Source organism: Equus caballus, chromosome 11, assembly GCF_041296265.1.
Source record: "Equus caballus isolate H_3958 breed thoroughbred chromosome 11, TB-T2T, whole genome shotgun sequence".
NCBI lineage: Eukaryota > Metazoa > Chordata > Mammalia > Perissodactyla > Equidae > Equus > Equus caballus.
This window is the reverse complement of record NC_091694.1, coordinates 27,123,387-27,144,265: the sequence shown is the minus strand read 5'-3', so window position 1 is coordinate 27,144,265 and position 20,879 is coordinate 27,123,387. Positions and strand designations below refer to the sequence as shown.

The following is a 20,879-nucleotide window of genomic DNA, read 5'->3' as shown; positions in this document are numbered from 1 at the left end:
TTGAACATTTGCAGTGTGGTTAGTATAATGATGCAACTAAATTTTTAATTTAATTTTGGTTAATTTAAATTTATGGGAGCCACATATGACTAGTGACCGCCATATTGGAGAGCTCAGGCCTAGAGGTTCCTGAGGAAGGAGAGGAGGTAGTTGGGATACGTACAAGTAAGCAGAACTGTCCCTTCCCCCAAACTGTGTGCAAATTCATTCATTGATGCCTTGTTTTGTGTTTGTGTTTTTTTTCCTTTCTCTCTTTCCAGTAAATGAGTGGCTCCTCAAATAGGAAACTAGGCCAAGAAGAATCCCACCTCAGTGAAATGCTACAACTGTGAATTGACATAACCCAGAATGTCCCCTTCTTTTTTCTCTCTCCCTCCCCCCCTCAAGCCTCATTCACTCTTTGGATCGGCCCTTTCTACATGAAAAGTGTCTGCAAAACCATGGCAGAGGAACACATCTCTTACACACACAAACACACACACGCAAGCACTCACACATCCATACACACACATGCAAACATATCTGTATACATGTAAACTCACCCAGCCTCCAAGATGGGAAGTCACGTTTCAGAACAAAAGGCTCATTCAGAAGAGGTCTTAGAAGAAAATAACCAGTTAACCTGATAACAATTTTGATACCATTCTCCTGAACTAATAACTCTACCCAATGAGACCTTTCAGCCTTTGTACATACAAAATTCTTCCAAAAGAGAGAGAGGAGCAAACGCAACTCCGACAGCATCCAGCAGACTTTGTTCTTTGCATCAAATCATCTTGGATAGTGTCCTAGGATCTTCTGAGGGTGCTGGTGACACAGGTGAACCAGGACAAAGTTGGCCAAGGACACTTATTTCTAGATTATGATTCTTCCGTTTACTCAACAATTTAAAAAGAAAAAAAAAAAAGGACAGACATTGAAGAGATACACATTGTATATATCTATCACCACAGACTATAAAGAAATGGAATTATCTCCCCTCTTTGTCACATATCTGTAGTAGGATTTGCCAAGATCAGAATTGATCCATTTGCTGTTTCTTGTTTTCCAAAGGTCATACATTGTGTTTGGTTATTGTTAACAGCTCAATAAATGTGTTTAACGAGTTCATTTCATTCTCTGGCTTGGGTCTGTTCTCTTTCCTTACAGGCTAAGCCCTGGCTCCATGCGAGTGCATTCTTTGATTTCACTTGTTTCTTCATCTACATGTTTGGTTCATTTGCAGCCAGTTTTTACTGAGTTTGTGGCAATCAGGAATGCATTTGCTAAGCAAGTATAACTTTAATTCCACTCCATGGCTCGATCATTCATACAAGGTGAGCTTCAGCCTGATAGCAGGCGACAGATTTCTTGCGATTCAAAACTGCCATCCCCCCTGTGATGCTCCCTTGAAGGAATGCACTTTGCCTTGTAAATTCCTGGGAAAGGAGTGTCTTTTCTCTCCAGGTGCAGCCGGATCTCACAAAGTACAAACGAATGCCTTTCTTTTCTTGTTTATAATGGTCACTCACTGTGTTTGGTTACTGTCAAGAAATCAATAAATGTGTTTAACAAGTTATCCGGTACCCATGTCTGAGTTTATTGAGGAGGAGGATGCTTCGGAGTCCTGCCGCGTCCACGAGCAATTGCATTACAACCAGCAGGGTAGCCAGAGCCGCCGGAATAGCCCGTCTGGCCGTTCCCAGGGCCAGGTAATTAATACCCTGGTGAGAAAACATATAGACTCAGCTGCTAGAAGGGAAGACCTGGATGTTCGTTCGGCAGCCAAATTAAAAATAACTTTCGTCTCTCCTTTCTGTCACAGTCCCCAGAAAGAGGGAAAAGCACAGGCAGCTAGGGGCCATGCAGATGGGTGATTTCTCAAACCCGTGGAAAACTTCAGCCAAGAGACTAGGTATATTGACGAGGAAAAAGAAAAGCAAGCAGCCAGATATTTCAAATTTGAAATAATACACTTAATTGGATTCGTTTTCTCTTTTTGCACCAATGTTAGTTAGATGATGGCCTTTGCCGTGATGACAGATGAACCTGTTTCTGAGCAATCGTGTTTTTCCAGCAAACCAGATCTGTTTGCAGAGGTCTAGGGTGGGCAGGTGGCAGTCTCTCTTTGTGCGGCTTGCTGCTTCCTCTATGAGTCAGTTTTCCTTAGCCTGCAAGGGCAGGCAGCCATATGGTGTAATGGTTGAACAATATCAATGGTAAATTAACCAGGCCTGGCTTCAGACTTCACTCTGCCACTTGCCTGCTTTCTGTGTGATCCTAGGCAAGTTGCATTACTTCTCTGATCTGTACATTGGGGATGCTAATAACTGCCTCCACAAATTGTGAGGCTTAATTGCTGTATAGCTACTTGAGGCAGCTAGCACAATACCTGCAATGATTTTTCCATAAACGGTGCCTATAGAGCATATGTGTGGCCTAGCTATGAGGGTTTATCTGGACCACACCATACCTCCCTCTACAGGGAGCAGTTAGCATTGATCACAAGAGGGGCATCAAATTAATATCAAGCGAGAGCAATAGATACCCAGCAGACAGCACACAGGTACGTAAATGCCTGATGTGTGTCGGGACAGAGAGGATGGAGCACAGGTGAGGAAGGAAAGCAGAGGCTGGGTTTCTAAGCTCTGTTCTGTTATTCGCATCCTCTGTGACTTTGGGCAAGTCGACTCCCCTCCCTGGGACAGCGTCCTTAACTAGAAATGACTTGGACACGACAACCTCCCTTGGCCTTTTCACCCTGTCACTCCCTGTCTCTCCAGGGAGAACAAAGGAAAACCCAGGTTCTCACCCCTGAGGTCCCTAGGCACAGGAAGAATTTTTCTCTGGCCAAAGAGAACTCAGGATGGAGTGAAGTAGCTCATGTCCCACCTTCTGGGCCAATCCTCAATGTCCCTTCTCCCCACTCACTGGGCTGCCCAAACTGTAACATGGAAATAGGGACACTTTGCCCTCAAACCACATGGAAGTAATAAAGATTAGCTAGATTCGTGCCACTCTAAAAGAAAAGAAGTTTTAAAAGTACCAAAAAGCCCCTGAGAGTTGACCTGGTGACGCCATAAAGGAACAAAAACACATCTGGACATCGTGAAGTCCATGGGTGCTCAGGAAGGGCCGGGCAGCAGGGCCACGTGCTCTGCGGTGTGTGCAGGCCAGCTGGTTTTGCCCGCGGAGCCACAGGCTTACATGGGCATTCCCCTCCACCTGGGGAGGATAACTAGAACTTGAATGGAAATGGGGAGGGAGGTAAATACAGAAGAGAATTCTGGGAAAATTGCATGAAAAAAAGAGAAGGCAGTGTCGAGGTCCCCAGTCCCCCTCTCGAGGACACATTTTGTGGTTTTCAAGACCATTTAGGGCTTGCTCCCACCTCCCTCGGCAGCAGTTTAGTTTCCATGGGGACACCAGGACAATCACAACTCAGGGCACTAAATGTGTCTGGAATGTGAGAGTAACCTGGAGTTTGGGCAGGAAAGCAGTCCTCAGTCACAGCCAAGGGCCACCCACATCAGGCCAAAGGGTTTGATGGATGATCGTCAATTAACAGATGCCAACACCTCGAAGGTGGGCCCTTACCCTGCTGGACCCCAGAGCGCTCGTAGTTGATGCCAGCATCCCAGTTTTCCTGTTCCGGAAAGGAACATAGGACCTCCAGGAGCAGAAACTCACTTTAACATGCTTCACCATCTAGCAGGATTGAACATCAAGATCTGCCAAAACCCCAACTGAGGAAACATACTAATAAAATCCACTATGGGGTACATCGTTTCCTGTGGGCCAAGCCCTGTGCTAAGCAACTTACAAATATCATCTCATTTCACCCGCAGAGACCCATGAGGTAATCACCATTGCCGTCCCACGTTATAAATGCAGAAACTGGACTTCTTAAAGATTGGGTGAGGGGCTGGCCCCGTGGCCGAGTGGTTAAGTTCGCACGCTGTGCTGCAGGCGGCCCAGTGTTTCGTTGGTTCAAATCCTGGGTGCAGATATGGCACTTCTCATCAGACCACGCTGAGGTCGGCATCCCACATGCCACAACTAGAAGGACCGACAAAGAAGAACATACAACTATGTACCGGGGGGCTTTGGGGAAAAAAAGGAAAAAATAAAATCTTAAAAAAAAAAAATATTGGGTGACATGCTCAGCATCACATAGCTTCTGAGTGGTACAGCCAGATCCAGCTCTTTTAAGCCACTGGTTCTCAAACTGTGGCCTTGACTATCAGCATCACTGGGAAACTGGATGGAAATGCAAAGTCTTAAACCACACTGCATTGAAGACCTACTGACACACTGGGGGTGGGGCCCAGCCATCTGGTTTAACAAGCCTTCCAGGTGATTCTGATGGACACTCAAGTGTGAGACCCGCTGTAAATCAAATGCTCATTCCTACTACCTCCTACTGCAGAGGTTCTCAAACTTTGCTATACATAGAATCTCCTGGGATGTTCTAAAAATCCCATTGCCCGGGCTGTACTGCATACCACTGAAGTCAGAATGTCGGGGTGGTAGCCAGTGTGAGTATTTTATAAAAATCCCCGGATGATTCCAATGAGCAGCAAAGTTGGGAGCCATATCCTTGTCTGAAGGACCTTCTCCAAGGAGGGCCCACCTGTAAGGTGGGTCCATGGGAGCCCAGAGGCCAGTGTTACCTCACCTGTCTTCCCATTCAGAATCACACCCTGATCCCGGTGCATCGTAATTCTTTTGGATGGTCTCAGAATACTCCCCACCCCTCCTCCTTCCCCGAATCTTCCATTAACAGGTCCAGAGTTTGAATAACAAATCTCCCTTTTTTTTTTAAAAATAGAAGAAGCATTAGTATTTGAAATATTGGCTTGGCACCAACTTTCCAAAACCCACCCCAGGTCATCACTCCCAGTTACTCAGATTGCAGTTTCCAAGTCTTCAGACTATGATGAACAAATGAAAACAAGCTGTGAGGCAGGCGACCAGAAATTTGGCATGATAAACTGGGTCCGTAATTAAAAGTCATAGGCAAATTATAGCTTTGTCAGTTCTGACTTCATGGTCTCTCTTCCATGCAGTGCTCCCTCCCCCAACCCTGCAGCCCTGTGACAAGCCCTCGTCCCCGCCCTTGTCACCTCCACGCACTATAGCGATATCCATTCCACAGGTCCTCATGCCTCCAGTCTGCATAAGCGAAAGACCCAGGGCCAAGAGCACAAAAATAGCCACACTCTGCCTTCAGATAAGGGAATCTGAGTCCACCCTGATCAGAGGTTGTCAGAAGTTTAGGCTGGACTGGGGAGTGGATGGAGAATAATCTGAGACGCTTCCCGGGGAATAGAACAAAACGCAAAGCTAAACAGGTAATCCAAAAGGGCAGCACTCCAACTCAATTGGGTAGAGAAATCGATTCCAGGCACAACGCAAGAGGACAGAACCTGTGTGCCATATCTGGAATGGAGATAGGAAGCAGGACCCAGGGGAATGTCCTGAGCTGCTCTCCATAGGCTGTCTGAGGCCTTGGCCACGGGCCAGGGTGCGGAGGAAGAGATGAAAGTCACGTTTTGACCCAGACATTTCCAGCCCGTTCCCATCCCATCTCTAGGATCAGTGAACCAAAACCTCCAACTGGAGCACATCTCCCAAGACTCAGATTTCCAATGGCCCCCAGCTGTTTTCAGGTTAAAGGGTCAAATTCCTTAGCGAGGCAGGCAAAGCCTTCCTTAATGGATTCACAGCAGAGGTTTGCAAACTCACATCTCAGCCTCCTGGCCCATGGCCTCCCTCAGCTCTTTCTGGTTCTTCCTCATCTGTGGAAATACGACACGCCTTTAAAGAAACCCAGCTCAAATGCCGCCCACGCTTCCCTGATCGCACAGGGAAAATTATTTCTTCCTTGCTCTGAGCTAACACAACATATTGATTTTATCTCTGATTAACATTCATTTCATTCTGGTCTCTACTAGAAATATAGATATAGAAATGTATGTGTGTTGTATATAGAGAGAGAACTTCATTCGGTTCTATATTTTCCTGTCTGTATATGCCAATTTGAACTTCCCTGAAGACAGAGATTCTCTCTTCATTCATCTTTGTATCTCTCCCTCCCATGCACAGAGGGAAAAAGAGAAAGGAATCATATCATAATGCTTTGCAAATAGTAGGTACTCAAAAAAGTTTGTTGATACATAGAATTTTCCAGTGGGAGGGAGGACAGTATCGCTTTTCAATTCAGATGGTTGGGGCCCTTCCATGTCCCAGGTATGTACCAGGCACAGTGGTGGGTTCTTTTAGATATATTTTACATAATTTTTTCTTTTATTGGTGCTCATAACAGTTCTGCCAAGCAGGTCTTGTCTTTATTTTACATGTAGTTAATCAGAGAGGTAAAGATACTTACCCAAGATCACACATTTGGTGAGGATCAAAGCCAGAAAGTTACAGCAAAAGCTGATACTAGAGAAGCATCAGGTGAACTTGCCCTTAGCTGGTGCTAGAATGGAAGGGCTCTTCCCATTGAGACTGTCATCATTTAGTTCTATTCTTTCCATGGACTCAAGGTCCAGGAGGCCTGTCAATGATTCCCAGCCCCAGACCAATTAAATCAGGGTGTCTGACTATGAGTCCCGGCCATCAGATTTCTAAAAGCCACAGGTGGTTCCGCTCTGCCATCAGCATTAAGAACCACTCCCAACGTTGGCTGCCAATCAGAGTCACCTGGGAAAGCTCATAAAGGTATGGAGCATTGGTAGTTCTAAAAGTTCCCCAGGTGAATCTAACATCAGCCAAGGCAGAGACCCACTTTCTATGCCAAGATATTTGCCAAACAGTTCTAAATACATAGAGGGTACCTTATAGACCCCTGAAAGAGACGCTCAAATAGAACGGTAGCACGCAGAGTCAATGAGAGAAAAGAACAATTCCTTTAAGGGCCCGGGATGCGGGATTCTGACATATGAATACAGTGAGTTGTGCTCATACGATTTTAGGGTTGACAAGGATACTCAACCCTCACACCCAAGTCAACCTCTTGGCCTCAGGGCTCAGACTCAGTAGGAAGTCCAAAGACAGTGAATAGTTAACTTCAGGTAAGAGTTAAGAGGATGAAACTAGAGCCAAACCATCAACATACCCCGGTAGTCTATAGAGCTCGGGACACCACAGTGAGTGACAGCTGTGCCCCTGTCAGCAGACAGTGAGATAAGATGTCTGCCTCCTGGACTTAAGGTGCCTCATGAGTGAAATGGATATAATCATTTCTTTTCTCATATCCTACAAGTTGTGAAAACAAAACCAGAGAAGAGGTGAGAAAAAGCTTGGGGAAAGTGTTAAACAAGTGTCAGGTAACGCTCATAGAAGATGCAAATGCTTCTGCTGCAATGAATAAAGATGCATTACTGGAAAATGTGGGTGACTGGGGACCCTGGTGGACACTGATGCAACAGCCATTAGGAGAGGGCCTACTGTGTGCGGGGCACCACCCTGTCCTCAAAGAACCTAGTCCAGAATGGGAGATGAAGGCCCAATGTATTTTGGGATACGCCTCCCTGATGCAAACAGATGTCAGAGATGAAAACTTGAGCTGAATTTAAAGAAACACTTTTAAGAGCCAGGAATGGTGGATGAGAAGGGAGCAACCACCTAGGGAATTGTAGGAGGGAAATACTGACTCTGATAGAGGCTTCTGGAGAAGAAGGCGTCCCTGAGGAAGCGGCATTTGAGCTGACAAAGCTGAAAATTTGGCTGAGAGAACAAGGAAGGAGCCAGCTTTCTAGAGAAGAAGTAGCCTGAAGGAAAAGCGGTGCAGGGTGTGTTCCAAAATGAAGTGGCCGGTATGGCTGGAATGGGACAGAGTTCCTGAGGTCACCTGTGGATGTCAGTCAAATCTTACCCACAAGAGTTTTGCTAGGTCCCTTCAGAGCCAAGGGCTGGTACTACACTTGCTCAAAGTCACTTCGTTAGCCTGACACTGAGGTCTTAGCACCAACTACACAGCTGGCTCTGAGCTGAGCACAGTGGGGAAAACTGAAGGATAAGTTGTGGTTCCTGCCCTCAAGAAGCTTGAAATCTAATTGGGGGAGACAATGAATGAACATGGAGTTCTTACAATCTATATGACTTAGGAATGTTTTACAAAAATAATTGAAGACAATTATTTTTGAAACTGTCAGATAGGCAAGTTGGTGGAGTTTGGCTATACAGACTTCCCCCTGCACAAAAGTGCTCAGCCAAGAGGGCGACTCAGACCATCTTTTTGCAATTGATCAGCCTGGAGGGAATGAATGCCTTCTTGTAATTCACATAGAAGCAATAGGTATGCTAGCTGAGGCCCCGAGGACAGCAACTTTGAGAATGATAGTCAATAGTACTGTCATAACTTTGTATGGTGACAGATTGTAACTAGACTTATTATGGTGATCCTTTCGTAATGTATAAAAGTATTGAATCACTGTGTTGTACACCTGAAACTAATATAATATTGTATGTGAATTATAATTTAATAAAAAATTTTAAATAAGTAAATTAGTTAAAATAAAAATTGAAAAAAAAGAATGACAGGAGATTCAAACAATGAAGATGAACACCTTGATTGAAAAGCTCAGTGGGGCACATTAGTGAAGGAAGAGGGGTTTGAATGAGGCCTGCCAGGTGGCCGGACTGGAATAGGCGGGACGTGGGATGGTGTTCCAGACAAACAGAACAGCTGGAGCTAAGGTCTGGGGCTCGCACGAGCCTGGCAGGTGCTCAAGGCACAAAGAGACTTCGCTGACTTCACTACAGATGAGATGAAACCAGGCCAAGGAAAAATCACCTGGATTTGGCATAGGAGGCCAGAGTGGGTGGCAGGGTGCAGACTAGAAAGAGCAGGTGCTCCTGGGTCTGGCTAGCGTGTTCAAATCTGAGCTCTGTAATTTACTTACTGGGGACACTGGCAATTATCTTATGCCTCTGAGTCTAAGATTCCTCATCCATAAAAAACAGAGGAAACTCCCTTTGCAAGCAAACACACAGAAATAAAATGGGGAGAGAGCCACCTACTTTCTAGGGCTGTAGAGGGGTTGTCTTAGTGTAATAGGCAATAAGGAGCCTTTGGAAGTCTTGAGCAGGAATATGACAAAAAGGGGAAAAATTATGAGTCTACTGGCAGCTTTGAGCAAGGGCATCTCCCCTAGAGAGAAGATAGTCATATGGGATCTGGGGATATACCTCGGCCATAGAACCAGGAGGTCTATGGAAAGGAGAAAGAAGGCAGCTTTGGATCCAGATTCCTATTGGTCAGATAGGAATACGCTCAAAGCCCAGCTCCTCTAAAGCTTGTTCCTGTTTCAGAGATCCTGGTCCTCCAGGGTCCCAAGACTCCCTGTGTTAATGGGAGAGCCCAGGAGCTCAGTCACCCTGCCCAGGAAGAAACTTCAGCCATTGGCTGCTCCAGGAAATAAATGAGAGACCCTAAAACAAAGGTGGGAGGGGGGTGAAAAGGACATTCCAGAAGGGAAGTAACTGGAAGGAGAGGGCAACATTGATTGCTGACGTTCACTAAGTACAGACTATGTGCTTTACAGTTATCAATTCGTTTCATTATCACAATCCTCCTATAAGGCAGGAACTGTTGATATGGACTGCATTTTACGAGAGGAAAACGGAGGCATAGAGAGGTCAACTGTTGCCCAATATCGCTCAACTAGTGACAGAGGAGAGAGCCTGGCCCCAGAGCCCTCACACCTCACCTCTTTGTCATGGTGCCTCGCAGAAAATGTGCTGGTAAGAAACGCACAGCAGAGATCAATTAAAACTAGGAATCAGTATATACCCAAAAGAATTGAAAACAGAGACTCAAACATGTGCATGCATGTTCATAACAGCACTATTCACAATAGCCAAAAGGTGGACACAGCCCTATTGTCCACCAATGGATGAATGGCTAACAAAATGTGATATAGCTATATAATGGAATAATGGAATATTATTCATTCATACAAAAGAATGAAGTAATGATACACGCTACAACGTGGATGAACCTCGGAAACATTATGCTAAGTGAAAGAAGCTAGACTCAAAAGGTTATATACTGTATGATTTCATTTATATGAAATACAGTCACGCACCTCATAACGAGATTTCAGTCAACAATGGACCACATATAAGACAGTGTCCCATAAGATTAGTACCATGCAGCCTAGGTGTGTAGTAGCCTATACCATCCAGGTTTGTGTAAGTTCAGTCTGTGATCACACAACAACAACATCTCCATCAGTAAGCAACACATGACTGCATCCAGATTAAGTAAAGCTGCAGAGACAGAACACAGATTGGTGGTTACCAGGGGTTGGGGGACAGAGGAAACAAGCAGCAACTGCTTAACAGGTACAGAGTTTTCCTTTGGGGTGGTCAAAAGGTTTTGGAACTAGATAAAGGTGATGGTTGTGTCACATTGTGAATGTGTTAAATCCCACTGAATTGTTCACTTTAAAATGGTTAACTTTATATTATGTGAATTTTACTTAAATTTTAAAATAATAATAAGTAACCAAAGCTCAAGATGGGCAAGGCTGCTTGAGTGGGGAGGGGATTATAGAGAGAGATAGTATACACCATCAGCCCCTGACTCATGCACCGCAGGCTTATTTAAACCCAACTCTGTGGCATCACTTGGTTGGTGGGAAAATACGGTGGATACAACGTCTGCTAGTCATGGAGTACCTCCCATGTTCCAGGCATGGTGCTAAGCACTTTACTGGCATCATTTTATCCAATCCTCCAACAGTCTTCTGTGATAAAAACACTTATTGTTCCCAAGCACAGTGAACCAAATGGAGGCTCAGACTGTTTATGCAACTTGCCCAACAGCCTCCTCTGAGTAAGTGGCAGAGCCAGGATCCAAACCCAGGTCTCTCAGACTGTTCAACACTACACCCTATTATACTCTTCCCTCTGTCCCTGAAGCTTCAGAATCCCTCCGCTCATGGAGGTTACTCTGGGACCGGGGAGATCACTGTTGCAGACATCCAGCCACACTTTCCCTGGCTCATCACCATCTTTCGGGCAAAGAGGAGTGAGCTCATTCTCCCACCAGCAGCATGTACTAGAGCTCCCTGCCTGAGAGCAGCTTGAACTAGGAGTGGGCAGCTCAGCCGTGCTGTTTCCAATTTTCTTTCCCAACTAGAGATGGAGTGCAGAAGTCGTTGGCCCTCAGAAACCTAGTTTGTTTCTAGTGAATTAAAACAACTGTCAAACCATTGAGGCCATCTTCTACACTCATGCTACAGAATTATTCAGAAGAGACATTTGCTTGATAAAGACCCAGAACAATTATAGCGAGAAGCCAGCATCAGAGAGAACCAAGACTCCTTTCTGCAGTGTCCGAAAGCATGGAAATAACTAAGGATTTGTCAAAAATCCAAGCCAACGCAGTGGATGGAAAATGGATAATAAATCTTTTCAAGAGAAAACTGGACATTGACGAGGAGAAAGTGGTAGAAACAGCCCAATTCCAGGAACTCAGACAGCTTAACTCTCATTCAAGTGGCAAACAACCCAGGCCGCTCAGAAAAGCCAGAGTTGAGAACTGATAACATTAAGGAAAGTGTAGTTTGGGGGCCGGCCAGTGGTACAGTGGTTAAGTGTGCATGCTCCGCTTCAGCGGCCCGGGGTTTGCTGGTTCAGATCTCGGGTACAGACATGGCACAGTGTAGCAAGCCATGCTGTGGTAGGTGACCCACATAAAAAGTAGAGGAAGATAGGCACAGATGTTAGCGATTGCCAGCAGATGTTAGCTCAGGGTTAATCTTCCTCAAAAAAAAAAGGAAAGTGTAGTTGGATGGCAGAATTTGATGGAAAAGAGGGGAAATCTAGCTAGCCTGAGCACCAGAAACCTCAAGAAATAACTAGTACTACCTCCCCACCAAAATAAGACCCCTGCACTTCAGCACATATTTGAGATCAAAGAAAGACGTATAACTAGTTGGACTCTGCTTGGGCACATTCTATAAAGTTGATAACTTTGGTAAAAGAAAAAGAATTAAGGTCATAAGTTGATATTGATAGATCTTAAATCGCTGACAAAAAATATCAGCAGAAGCAATGTGAAGGTAAGTCTTGATTTGTGCGGGGAAATTTGTTAAAGTTAGGAACTCTTTATGTGCCAGCTCCCTCGCATACCAGAGGTGCAGACCCACCTCCGAAACGTGGTCCCCCAAATGTTGAAATGTGGCTACACGGTGGGTTAATTAGAAAACTGAGCAGGAAAGATTCTGGAAGCTCTGATTAGAGACCGACCACTTAAGGGAAATTCAGTTATCAGTAGAAGAAAAAGAGTGTGGGCTTTGAGCCTGGCTTCGAATCCCAGCACTTTACCTTCTAGCCTGATGACCTGGGCGTGGCACTTCACCTCTGTGAGCTTCAGTCTTCTTATGTAAGACAGTAAGGTATCATCTCCTATTCTCTCTTACATTCTTTTCACTGAGAACACCCATGTTCTACATGACGCTTGGTGAAGCGTTTGAATTCTCACAGCTCATTTACTCTGGGTCCTCTCTGCATTAGCAGCTAATGCCCTTCTTCCCATACCTTGCTCTTCTTCATGCGCCATTTTGAAAGTCTTTCTTATGTTGCTTTACCCGAGGGTCTCTGCTTCCCCTCCAGATAATTAGGAACTTCCAGATGGCTCCCTAAATCATATCTAACTCTCATGATTTTGAGAAGATTATGTGAATTAACGTGTGTGAAATTGCCTAGCATATAAAAAAAAATGCCTATAAAAAATGTCATTTTCCTCTTTTCCAAAGAGAGGAACCCCAAAATAGAGGTGGTATCTGTCTGCACATGCAAGTAGCTATTTTCCCCCTAAATACCTCTATTTCAGGGCATATTAAGCACGCAGTTGGGACATTATCAATAGGTATAGATGAGGAGGTGTCTAGCCAATGACTAGGAGGAGGAGAGTATATTAGTGAGGTTAATTAAAGCTAGCTGCTGTAACAGCCCCCAAATCTCAGTGGCTTAACATAATAAAGATTTACGTCTCTCATTATAGTTCAATGTCAATGTCAACCCTTCTTGGTAGCTCTCCTCTGAGCAGTAGGTGACTCAGAGATCCAGGTTCTTTTTACTCAGGCCAGGCCTAAAGTGTCTTACATTTCTCCCCACATCCTATTGGCCAGAACCCAGTCACATGGCCTCACTCTAACTGCAAGGGAAACTGGGAAATGTAGTCTTCCTATGTGACCAGAGGAACATGGAAACAGTTTGATAAGCACATGGCATTCCCCTGACATAATCTGGAAGGAACTGCAGGGAAGAGTGCTAGCCCACTTTACCTGTTGCCTTAAGAAATATTAGCAACATGGGGGCCGGCCCAGTGGCATAGTGGCTAACTTCGTGTGCTCTGTTTTGACAGCCCAGGGTTCACAGGTTCGGATTCCAGTCACGGACCTATGCACTGCTCATCAAGCCATGTTGTGGTGGCATCCCACATATAAAAAATAGAAGAAGATTGGCACCGATATTAGCTCAGTGACAATCTTCCTAACCAAAAAGAAAAAAAGAAAGAAGTATCAGCAACTCAGTCCTGTGACATGAGCCCAGCCAGGGCCCATCCTCCTCTTGAAAACCTTTACCTGCTCTTGGTTTGATGGGACCTGTCCTGGGAGAAAGTTGGGCCTCCTGGGCAGGAGATGAGAATTTCACTCAGGACCAGGGTGACCTAGCCTTCTACTTCGCCTGGGGGGGGAGACTTGAGGCATCTGATGAGGGGAGGGGCAGCAGTGAAAGCAGATGTCTCTGCAGGAAGACATGCTCTTACCAGGGACACCCTATGCAGAAAGTAGTTATTTAAAACTATTCCAAATCTGTTTCCTCTTTTGGCAACCCATCATCTTTTTGCCATTGGCCCTTGGGAAAGGGGAGGGCAAATACCAACTCAGGAACACGAAAGATTGTGTGTAGGGAAAATACTGTCCAACAGCAAGAACAACAACAAAGGGTTCCCTTCTGTTGGGGCCCAGGAGTGGAAGCGGAAGGACAGGACTTTAGACACCTAAACTGGACTGCCGCCACACACAAGTCCTAGGACAGAAGTTCCTCATTTCCCCAGGGTGCCACAGAGTCTCTTGCCCTTTCAGACCCATTCTCCACCGTCTTCACCCTGCTCTGAACCCCAAGACGCTGACCTTGTGGACCCATTAGCCGGCTCCCTGGGTCTCTCAGTTCCATTTGGGTCCAGGAATGGGTCCTGTCACAAGCAGGAGACTGGAGCACGGGAGGACAGCGAGGTGGAGGTATTTGTTCCCATACCTCTCTCCCGGGCAGCAGGCTGACAGCACCTGGATTCACAGCTCCGGTGATCAGCCTCCTCCTGCGGCCACAGGTCTCAGAGGGCCGCTGCTCCCTCCCCTTGGCCCACGTTCCACTAGTCCACCATGCGAGTCTCTACCAGGCTCCCCAGACTAACGTGTTTACATATGTGTGCCGCGTCCATCTTGTCTGGGTACGCGGTGGCCCTCCCCAGGAGAGGAGCTTTGTCCCATCAAAGCCTCAGAGGCTGAAGGAATTGAGTCTGGACTCCAAGGCAGAAAGACCCAATACAACATGGACCCTCACTGCAGCCTCAGGCCAAGAAGGCCATGGGAATCTTCAGAAAAAGCCTTGAATTCTAGACCCATTTGGGCCAATAATTTGTTTCATAAACGTGGGCAGATTCCTTGGCCTCTCTGAGCATCATTTTCCTTATCTGTAAAAATAGGGTGATACCATCCCTGTCATGAGGACTAAGTAAGCAACATAGACAGAATGCAGTGACAGCCACACAGAAGCCTCTGATATATGTCAACTGTCTGCTTGCCTTCCTCCCTCCCTCCCTCCCTCCATCCCCATAAAATAAAGGAGGGATTTCATTCTTCACCTATAAAATAAAGGAAGGATTTTTTAAAATCGGATTTAAAACAACCGTCTTAAGTATCTACCATGTGCAAGCAACTCTGCAGTATTCTGTGGAGGACACAAGGCTACAGGAGACCCCGTGCCTGTTTCCAGAGAGCTTAGGACTCTGACAAAGGAGACAAATAGATCCCCAGAAACTGCAACCGAAACAGGTGACGGTGCACAGAGGACTGAACCAAACACCCAGAGACGCAGTGCGGGGAGCAATTAATGGAACTGGGGAAATGGGAGAAGGTGTCCTGGAGGAGCACAGCTCTTAAGTTCTGGGGTTTCTGTGAACCGTTGGGACCGTTAATTGCCTATTCACACCAAGCACCTCATTTCATACAGCAACCTGTCACTGTACAGCAGGTTGGGCCTGACATCCAATTCCACCCCGGGCAAAACACTCTTCAGAGCGTAAATGACATTTTCTTAGGGTTTTGTCCAAAAAAATAAAAAAGAATGCAAAAAGAAAGAAAAGGAAAGGAAACAACAATGCCCTGTGCTCCACGGGCGCCCGGCTGCAGTGGTAACGGAGCTGGTCATTGAGGAGGTCCCCGGGAGGCGGCCCTGCATCCCCCAGCAGTGTTAGACAACGGGCGCCTCACCCCCCTTATTTACATCTGACCCGGCACTCCCTGTTGACACTCTTCAAGGTCCCCCACTGCCCTTAGAATCAAGGTTAAATTCAAGCTCCTTAGTCGGGTTACCTGACCCCTCCTACCTCCCCACCCCAGGACACTAGATTCTCTCCCCTTCACCCTCTGGGGCAGTCACACAGATTACTTGAGCAAATCACAGTATTTCACGCCTTGGTTCAGTGTATGCCTTCCCCTCTACCTGGAACATCCTTCCCCTTGTCTACCCTCACCTACTTATTAAAATCAAATTTTAAGCACCACTTCCTCCCAGAAGCCCCCCTGATGTCATCATGGGAGCCACTTGCCCCTCTTTATTTGTCTGGGTGGCAGATACTTGTGCACTGTACTGGAATGGTCTGCTTATCTGTTACCCGCTAGCTGGGCAACTCCTTTGAGGCAAGCACCACGTCCTATTTGTAATCTGAGCATCAAGCATAATGCCAAGCACATAGTAGGTACCCAATTAATGCAGAATAAATGAGTGAATGAATGAATGAATGAATGAAATAACAACTAAGAGAATGCCAAGAGAAGCAATTCAGAAATCAAGCCAAATACGTTCATTCGTGCAACAAAACGGTCATGTAAGACTCTGGAGAGAGAGGGAATGGAGAAGACACTTAGAAATCAAGCTGCTTCTTAGACGGAGGAAATAGCCATAGTTAGTCCTCACTGCAGTCTTGTGTCAATTACAGGCTCCATTTTACACGCCAGGCAGGCGGCGCTTGCTTGTCCAGGATCCCACAGCTGATGAGCAGAGAGCCCGGAGTCGCAGCCAGGCAACTTAACTTCAAAGTGACGTGCTCAACCCCTACAGAAGAGCCTCCCAACTTAGTGATGCCACCATCAATTCCTCTTCACTCCCCAGGTCCCAGAAGACCTGGCTCAGTTTCCTACCCTAGCCTTGAATTACATCATGCTACCTGGACTCTTACAGTCGGTACCCTGAACCTGGCCTGCGAGACGTGTTTCCTGTGACTCAAAAGGCCAGACTAGAGTTCCTCTGATGGAGGCCTCGGGAAAGAACACCTGAGGTGCATGGAGGGGACCTCAGAGGGCCTGCTGAGGGCAGGGAGGGTCCTGAGAGGAAAGGGATGTACAGCCCATCTAGAGTGCAGACTGTCTGGAAAAGTGTGCCAGACAGCAGGACCTAGCCTGGGCATTTTCAAAAGTAAAGTACCCCAAACCACCTAGAACGCTGTCCCCAAAGCTTCTCTTTCTCTCCCCGCTTAGCATAAGTTCAGATAAGGAATCTGCTCAAATTGTTTATTGTTTCTCAGAGGAAATGTCACCCAGGAGTTGTCAGCTTATGTCTCAGAAAAGCCTGAACTAAAAATACCAGCAGAATTCTTAGACTCTTAGGCTCCTTGAATATTAGAGCTAGAATAACGAAAATAATCATGGAAGCAGCAGTTACCACATATGCCGGGCCCTGGGACAAGAACTTGATATAGATTCATCTAATTCTCACAACCGTCCCTACAAAGCAAATAATATCATCCTGATTGTTATGGCCAAACAACCACAAGAGCAGAAAAATTAATTAACTTGCCTAATGCCAACCAGTTGGTGTCCAAGCTGGGGGGTCAAACCCTCATGGGTCTAAGCCTAATACTCAAGCCTTTCCCTGTACCTCTGCACCAGCCTGCTGCCTATTTTTTTTTCTTATTAATGTTATGATAGATTACAACCTTGTGAGATTTCAGTTGTACATTATTGTTAGTCATGTTGTGGGTACACCTCTTCCCCTTTTGTGCCCTCCCCCCACCCCCCCTTTTCCCTGGTAACCACCGATCAGATCTCCTTGTCAATATGTTAACTTCCACCTATGAGTGGAGTCATATAGAGTTCGTCTTTCTCTGACTGGCTTATTTCGCTTAACATAATACCCTCGAGGTCCATCCACATTGCTGTGAATGGGCCAATTTTGTCTTTTTTTATGGCTGAGTAGTATTCCATTGTGTATATATACCATATCTTCTTTATCCAATCATCAGTTTCTGGGTATGTAGGTTGGTTCCACGTCTTGGCTATTGTAAATAATGCTGCGATGAACATAGGGGTGCAAGGGACTCTTGGGATTTCTGATTTCAGGTTCTTAGGATAGATACCCAGTAATGGGATGGCTGGGTCATAGGGTATTTCTATTTGTAACTTTTTGAGAAATCTCCATACTGTTTTTCATAGTGGCTGCACCAGTTTGCATTCCCACCAACAGTGTATGAGGGTTCCTTTTTCTCCACAACCTCTCCAACATTTGTCGCTCTTGGTTTTGGATGTTTTTGCCAATCTAACTGGTGTAAGGTGACATTTTAGTGTAGTTTTGATTTGCATTTCCCTGATGATTAGAGATGATGAACATCCTTTCATGTGTCTATTGGCCATATTCATATCTTCTTTTGAGAAATGTCTGTTCATGTCCTCTGCCCATTTTTTGATCGGGTTGTTTGTTTGTTTGTTGTTAAGCCGTGTCAGTTCTTTGTATATTATGGAGATTAACCCTTTGTCGGATAAGTGGCTTGTAAATATTTTTTCCCAATTAGTGAGCTGTTTTTTTGTTTCAATCCTGTTTTCCCTTGCCTTAGTCTGATGAAGTCCCATTTGTTTATTCTTTCTATTCTTTCCCTCAACTGAGGAGTTATAGTGTCTGAAAAGATTCTTTTGAAACTGATGTCAAAGAGTGTACTGCCTATATTCTCTTCTAGAAGACTTACTGTTTCCGGCCTAATCTTTAGGTCTTTGATCCATTTTGAGTTTATTTTGGTGTGTGGTGAAAAAGAATGGTCAATTTTCAATCTTTTGCATGTGGCTGTCCAGTTTTCCCAGCACCATTTGTTGAAGAGACTTTCTTTTCTCCATTGTAGGCCCTCTGCTCCTTTGTCGAAGATTAGCTGTCCATAGATGTGTAGTTTTATCTCTGGGCTTTCGATTCTGTTCCATTGATCTGTGGACCTGTTTTTGTACCAGTACCATGCTGTTTTGATCACCGTAGCTTTGTAGTATGTTTTGAAATCGGGGATTGTGATGCCTCCGGCTTTGTTTTTCTTGCTCAGGATTGCTTTAGCAATTCGCAGTCTTTTGTTGCCCCATATGAATTTTAGGATTCTTTGTTCAATTTCTGTGAAGAATGTTCTTGGGATTCTGATTGGGATAGCATTGAATCTGTAGATTGCTTTAGGTAGTATGGACATTTTAACTATGTTTATTCTTCCAATCCATGTGCATGGAATGTCTTTCCATCTCTTTATGTCATCGTCAATTTCTTTCAAGAAAGTCTTGTAGTTTTCATTGTATAGATCCTTCACTTCCTTGGTTAAGTTTATCCCGAGGTATTTTATTCTTTTCGTTGCAATTGTGAATGGGATTGAGTTCTTGAGTTCTTTTTCTGTTAGTTCATTGTTAGTGTATAGAAATGCTACTGATTTATGTATGTTGATTTTATACCCTGCTACTTTGCTGTAGTTGTTGATTATTTCTAATAGTTTTTCTATGGATTCTTTGGGGTTTTCTATATATAAGATCATGTCGTCTGCAAACAGTGAGAGTTTTACTTCTTCATTACCTGTTTGGATTTCTTTTATTTCTTTTTCCTGCCGAATTGCTCTGGCCAACACCTCCAGTACTATGTTGAATAGGAGTGGTGAAAGTGGGCACCCTTGTCTTGTTCCTGTCCTCAGAGGGATGGCTTTCAGTTTTTGTCCATTGAGTATGATGTTGGCTGTGGGTTTGTCATATATGGCCTTTATTATGTTGAGGTACTTTCCTTCTATACCCATTTTATTGAGGGTTTTTATCATAAATGGGTGTTGGATCTTCTCGAATGCTTTCTCTGCATCTATTGAGATGATCATGTGGTTTTTGTTTTTCATTTTGTTGATGGAGTGTATCACATTGACTGACTTGTGGATGTTGAACCATCCCTGTGTCCCTGGTATAAATCCCACTTGATCATGGTGTATAATCTTTTTGATGTATTGCTGTATTTGGTTTGCCAGAATTTTGTTGAGGATTTTTGCATCTATGTTCATCAGTGATATCGGCCTGTAGTTCTCCTTCTTTGTGTTGTCCTTGTCAGGTTTGGGGATCAGAGTGATATTGGCTTCATAGAATGTGTTAGGGAGTACTCCATCTTCCTCAATTTTCTGGAATAGTTTGAGAAGAATAGGTATTAAGTCTTCTTTGAATGTTTGGTAGAATTCTCCAGAGAAGCCATCTGGTCCTGGACTCTTATTTTGGGGGAGGTTTTTGATTACCGTTTCTATTTCCTTACTTGTGATTGGCCTATTCAGATTCTCCATTTCTTCCTGATTCAGTTTGGGGAGGTTGTAGGAGTCTAGGAAGTTGTCCATTTCTTCCAGGTTGTTCAATTTGTTGGCATATAGTTTTTCATAGTATTCTCTTATGATCCCTTGTATTTCATTGGTATCTGTTGTGATTTCTCCTCTCTTATTCCTAATTTTATTTATTTGAGATTTCTCTCTTCTTTTCTTGGTGAGTCTGGCTAAAGGTTTGTCAATTTTGTTAATTTTTTCGAAGAACCAACTCTTTGTTTCATTGATCCTTTCTACTGTCTTTTTTGTTTCAATATCGTTTATTTCTGCTCTTATTTTTATTATTTCCCTCCTTCTACTGACTCTTGGCTTTGTTTGTTCTTCTTTTTCTAGTTCTGTTAGGTGTCGTTTGAGGTTGCTTATGTGAGCTTTTTCTTGTTTAGTGAGGTGAGCCTGTATTGCGATGAATTTCCCTCTTAGGACTGCTTTTGCTGCATCCCAAATGATTTGGTATGTCGTGTTCTCATTTTCATTTGTCTCCAGATAATATTTGATTTCTTCTTTAATTTCTTCAATAATCCATTGTTTGTTCAGAAGCGTGTTGTTTAGTCTCCTCATTTTTGCACCTTTCTCTGCTTTTTTCTTGTAGTTGATTTCTAGTTTCATAGCATTATGATCAGAAAAGATGCTTGATATTATTTCAACGCTCTTGTATTTATTGATGTTTGCTTTGTTTCCCAAAATATGGTCAATCCTTGAGAATGTTCCATGTGCACTTGAGAAGAATATGTAACCTGCTGTTTTTGGATGAAGTGTTCTATATATATCTATTAAGTCCATCTGGTCTAATTTTTCATTTAATTCTATTATTTCCTTGTTGATTTTCTGTCTGGATGATCTGTCCATTGGTGTTAATGGTGTGTTGAGGTCCCGTACTATTATTGTATTGTTGTTGATGTCTTCTTTCAGTTCTGTTAAGAGTTGCTTTACAAATTTTGGTGCTCCTGTGTTGGATGTGTATATATTTATAAGTGTTATGTCTTCTTGGTGGAGAATCCCTTTTATCATTATGTATTGT

The 20,879-nt window shown here is 44.4% G+C and overlaps 1 protein-coding gene across 3 annotated transcripts in view; it reads left to right on the top strand.

Moving 5' to 3' along the window:
• The window catches only part of CA10 (carbonic anhydrase 10), a 469,786-nt gene extending 468,228 nt beyond the window's left edge, over positions 1-1,558 (top strand). For all 3 annotated transcript variants that reach the window (XM_070226348.1, XM_070226347.1, XM_005597501.4), the window contains one exon: positions 261-1,558. In XM_070226348.1, coding sequence (XP_070082449.1) covers positions 261-283 — 23 coding nt within the window. In that variant the 3' untranslated portion in view covers positions 284-1,558. The remainder of the gene's footprint in view (positions 1-260) is intronic.
• The last annotated feature ends 19,321 nt before the right edge of the window (positions 1,559-20,879 follow it).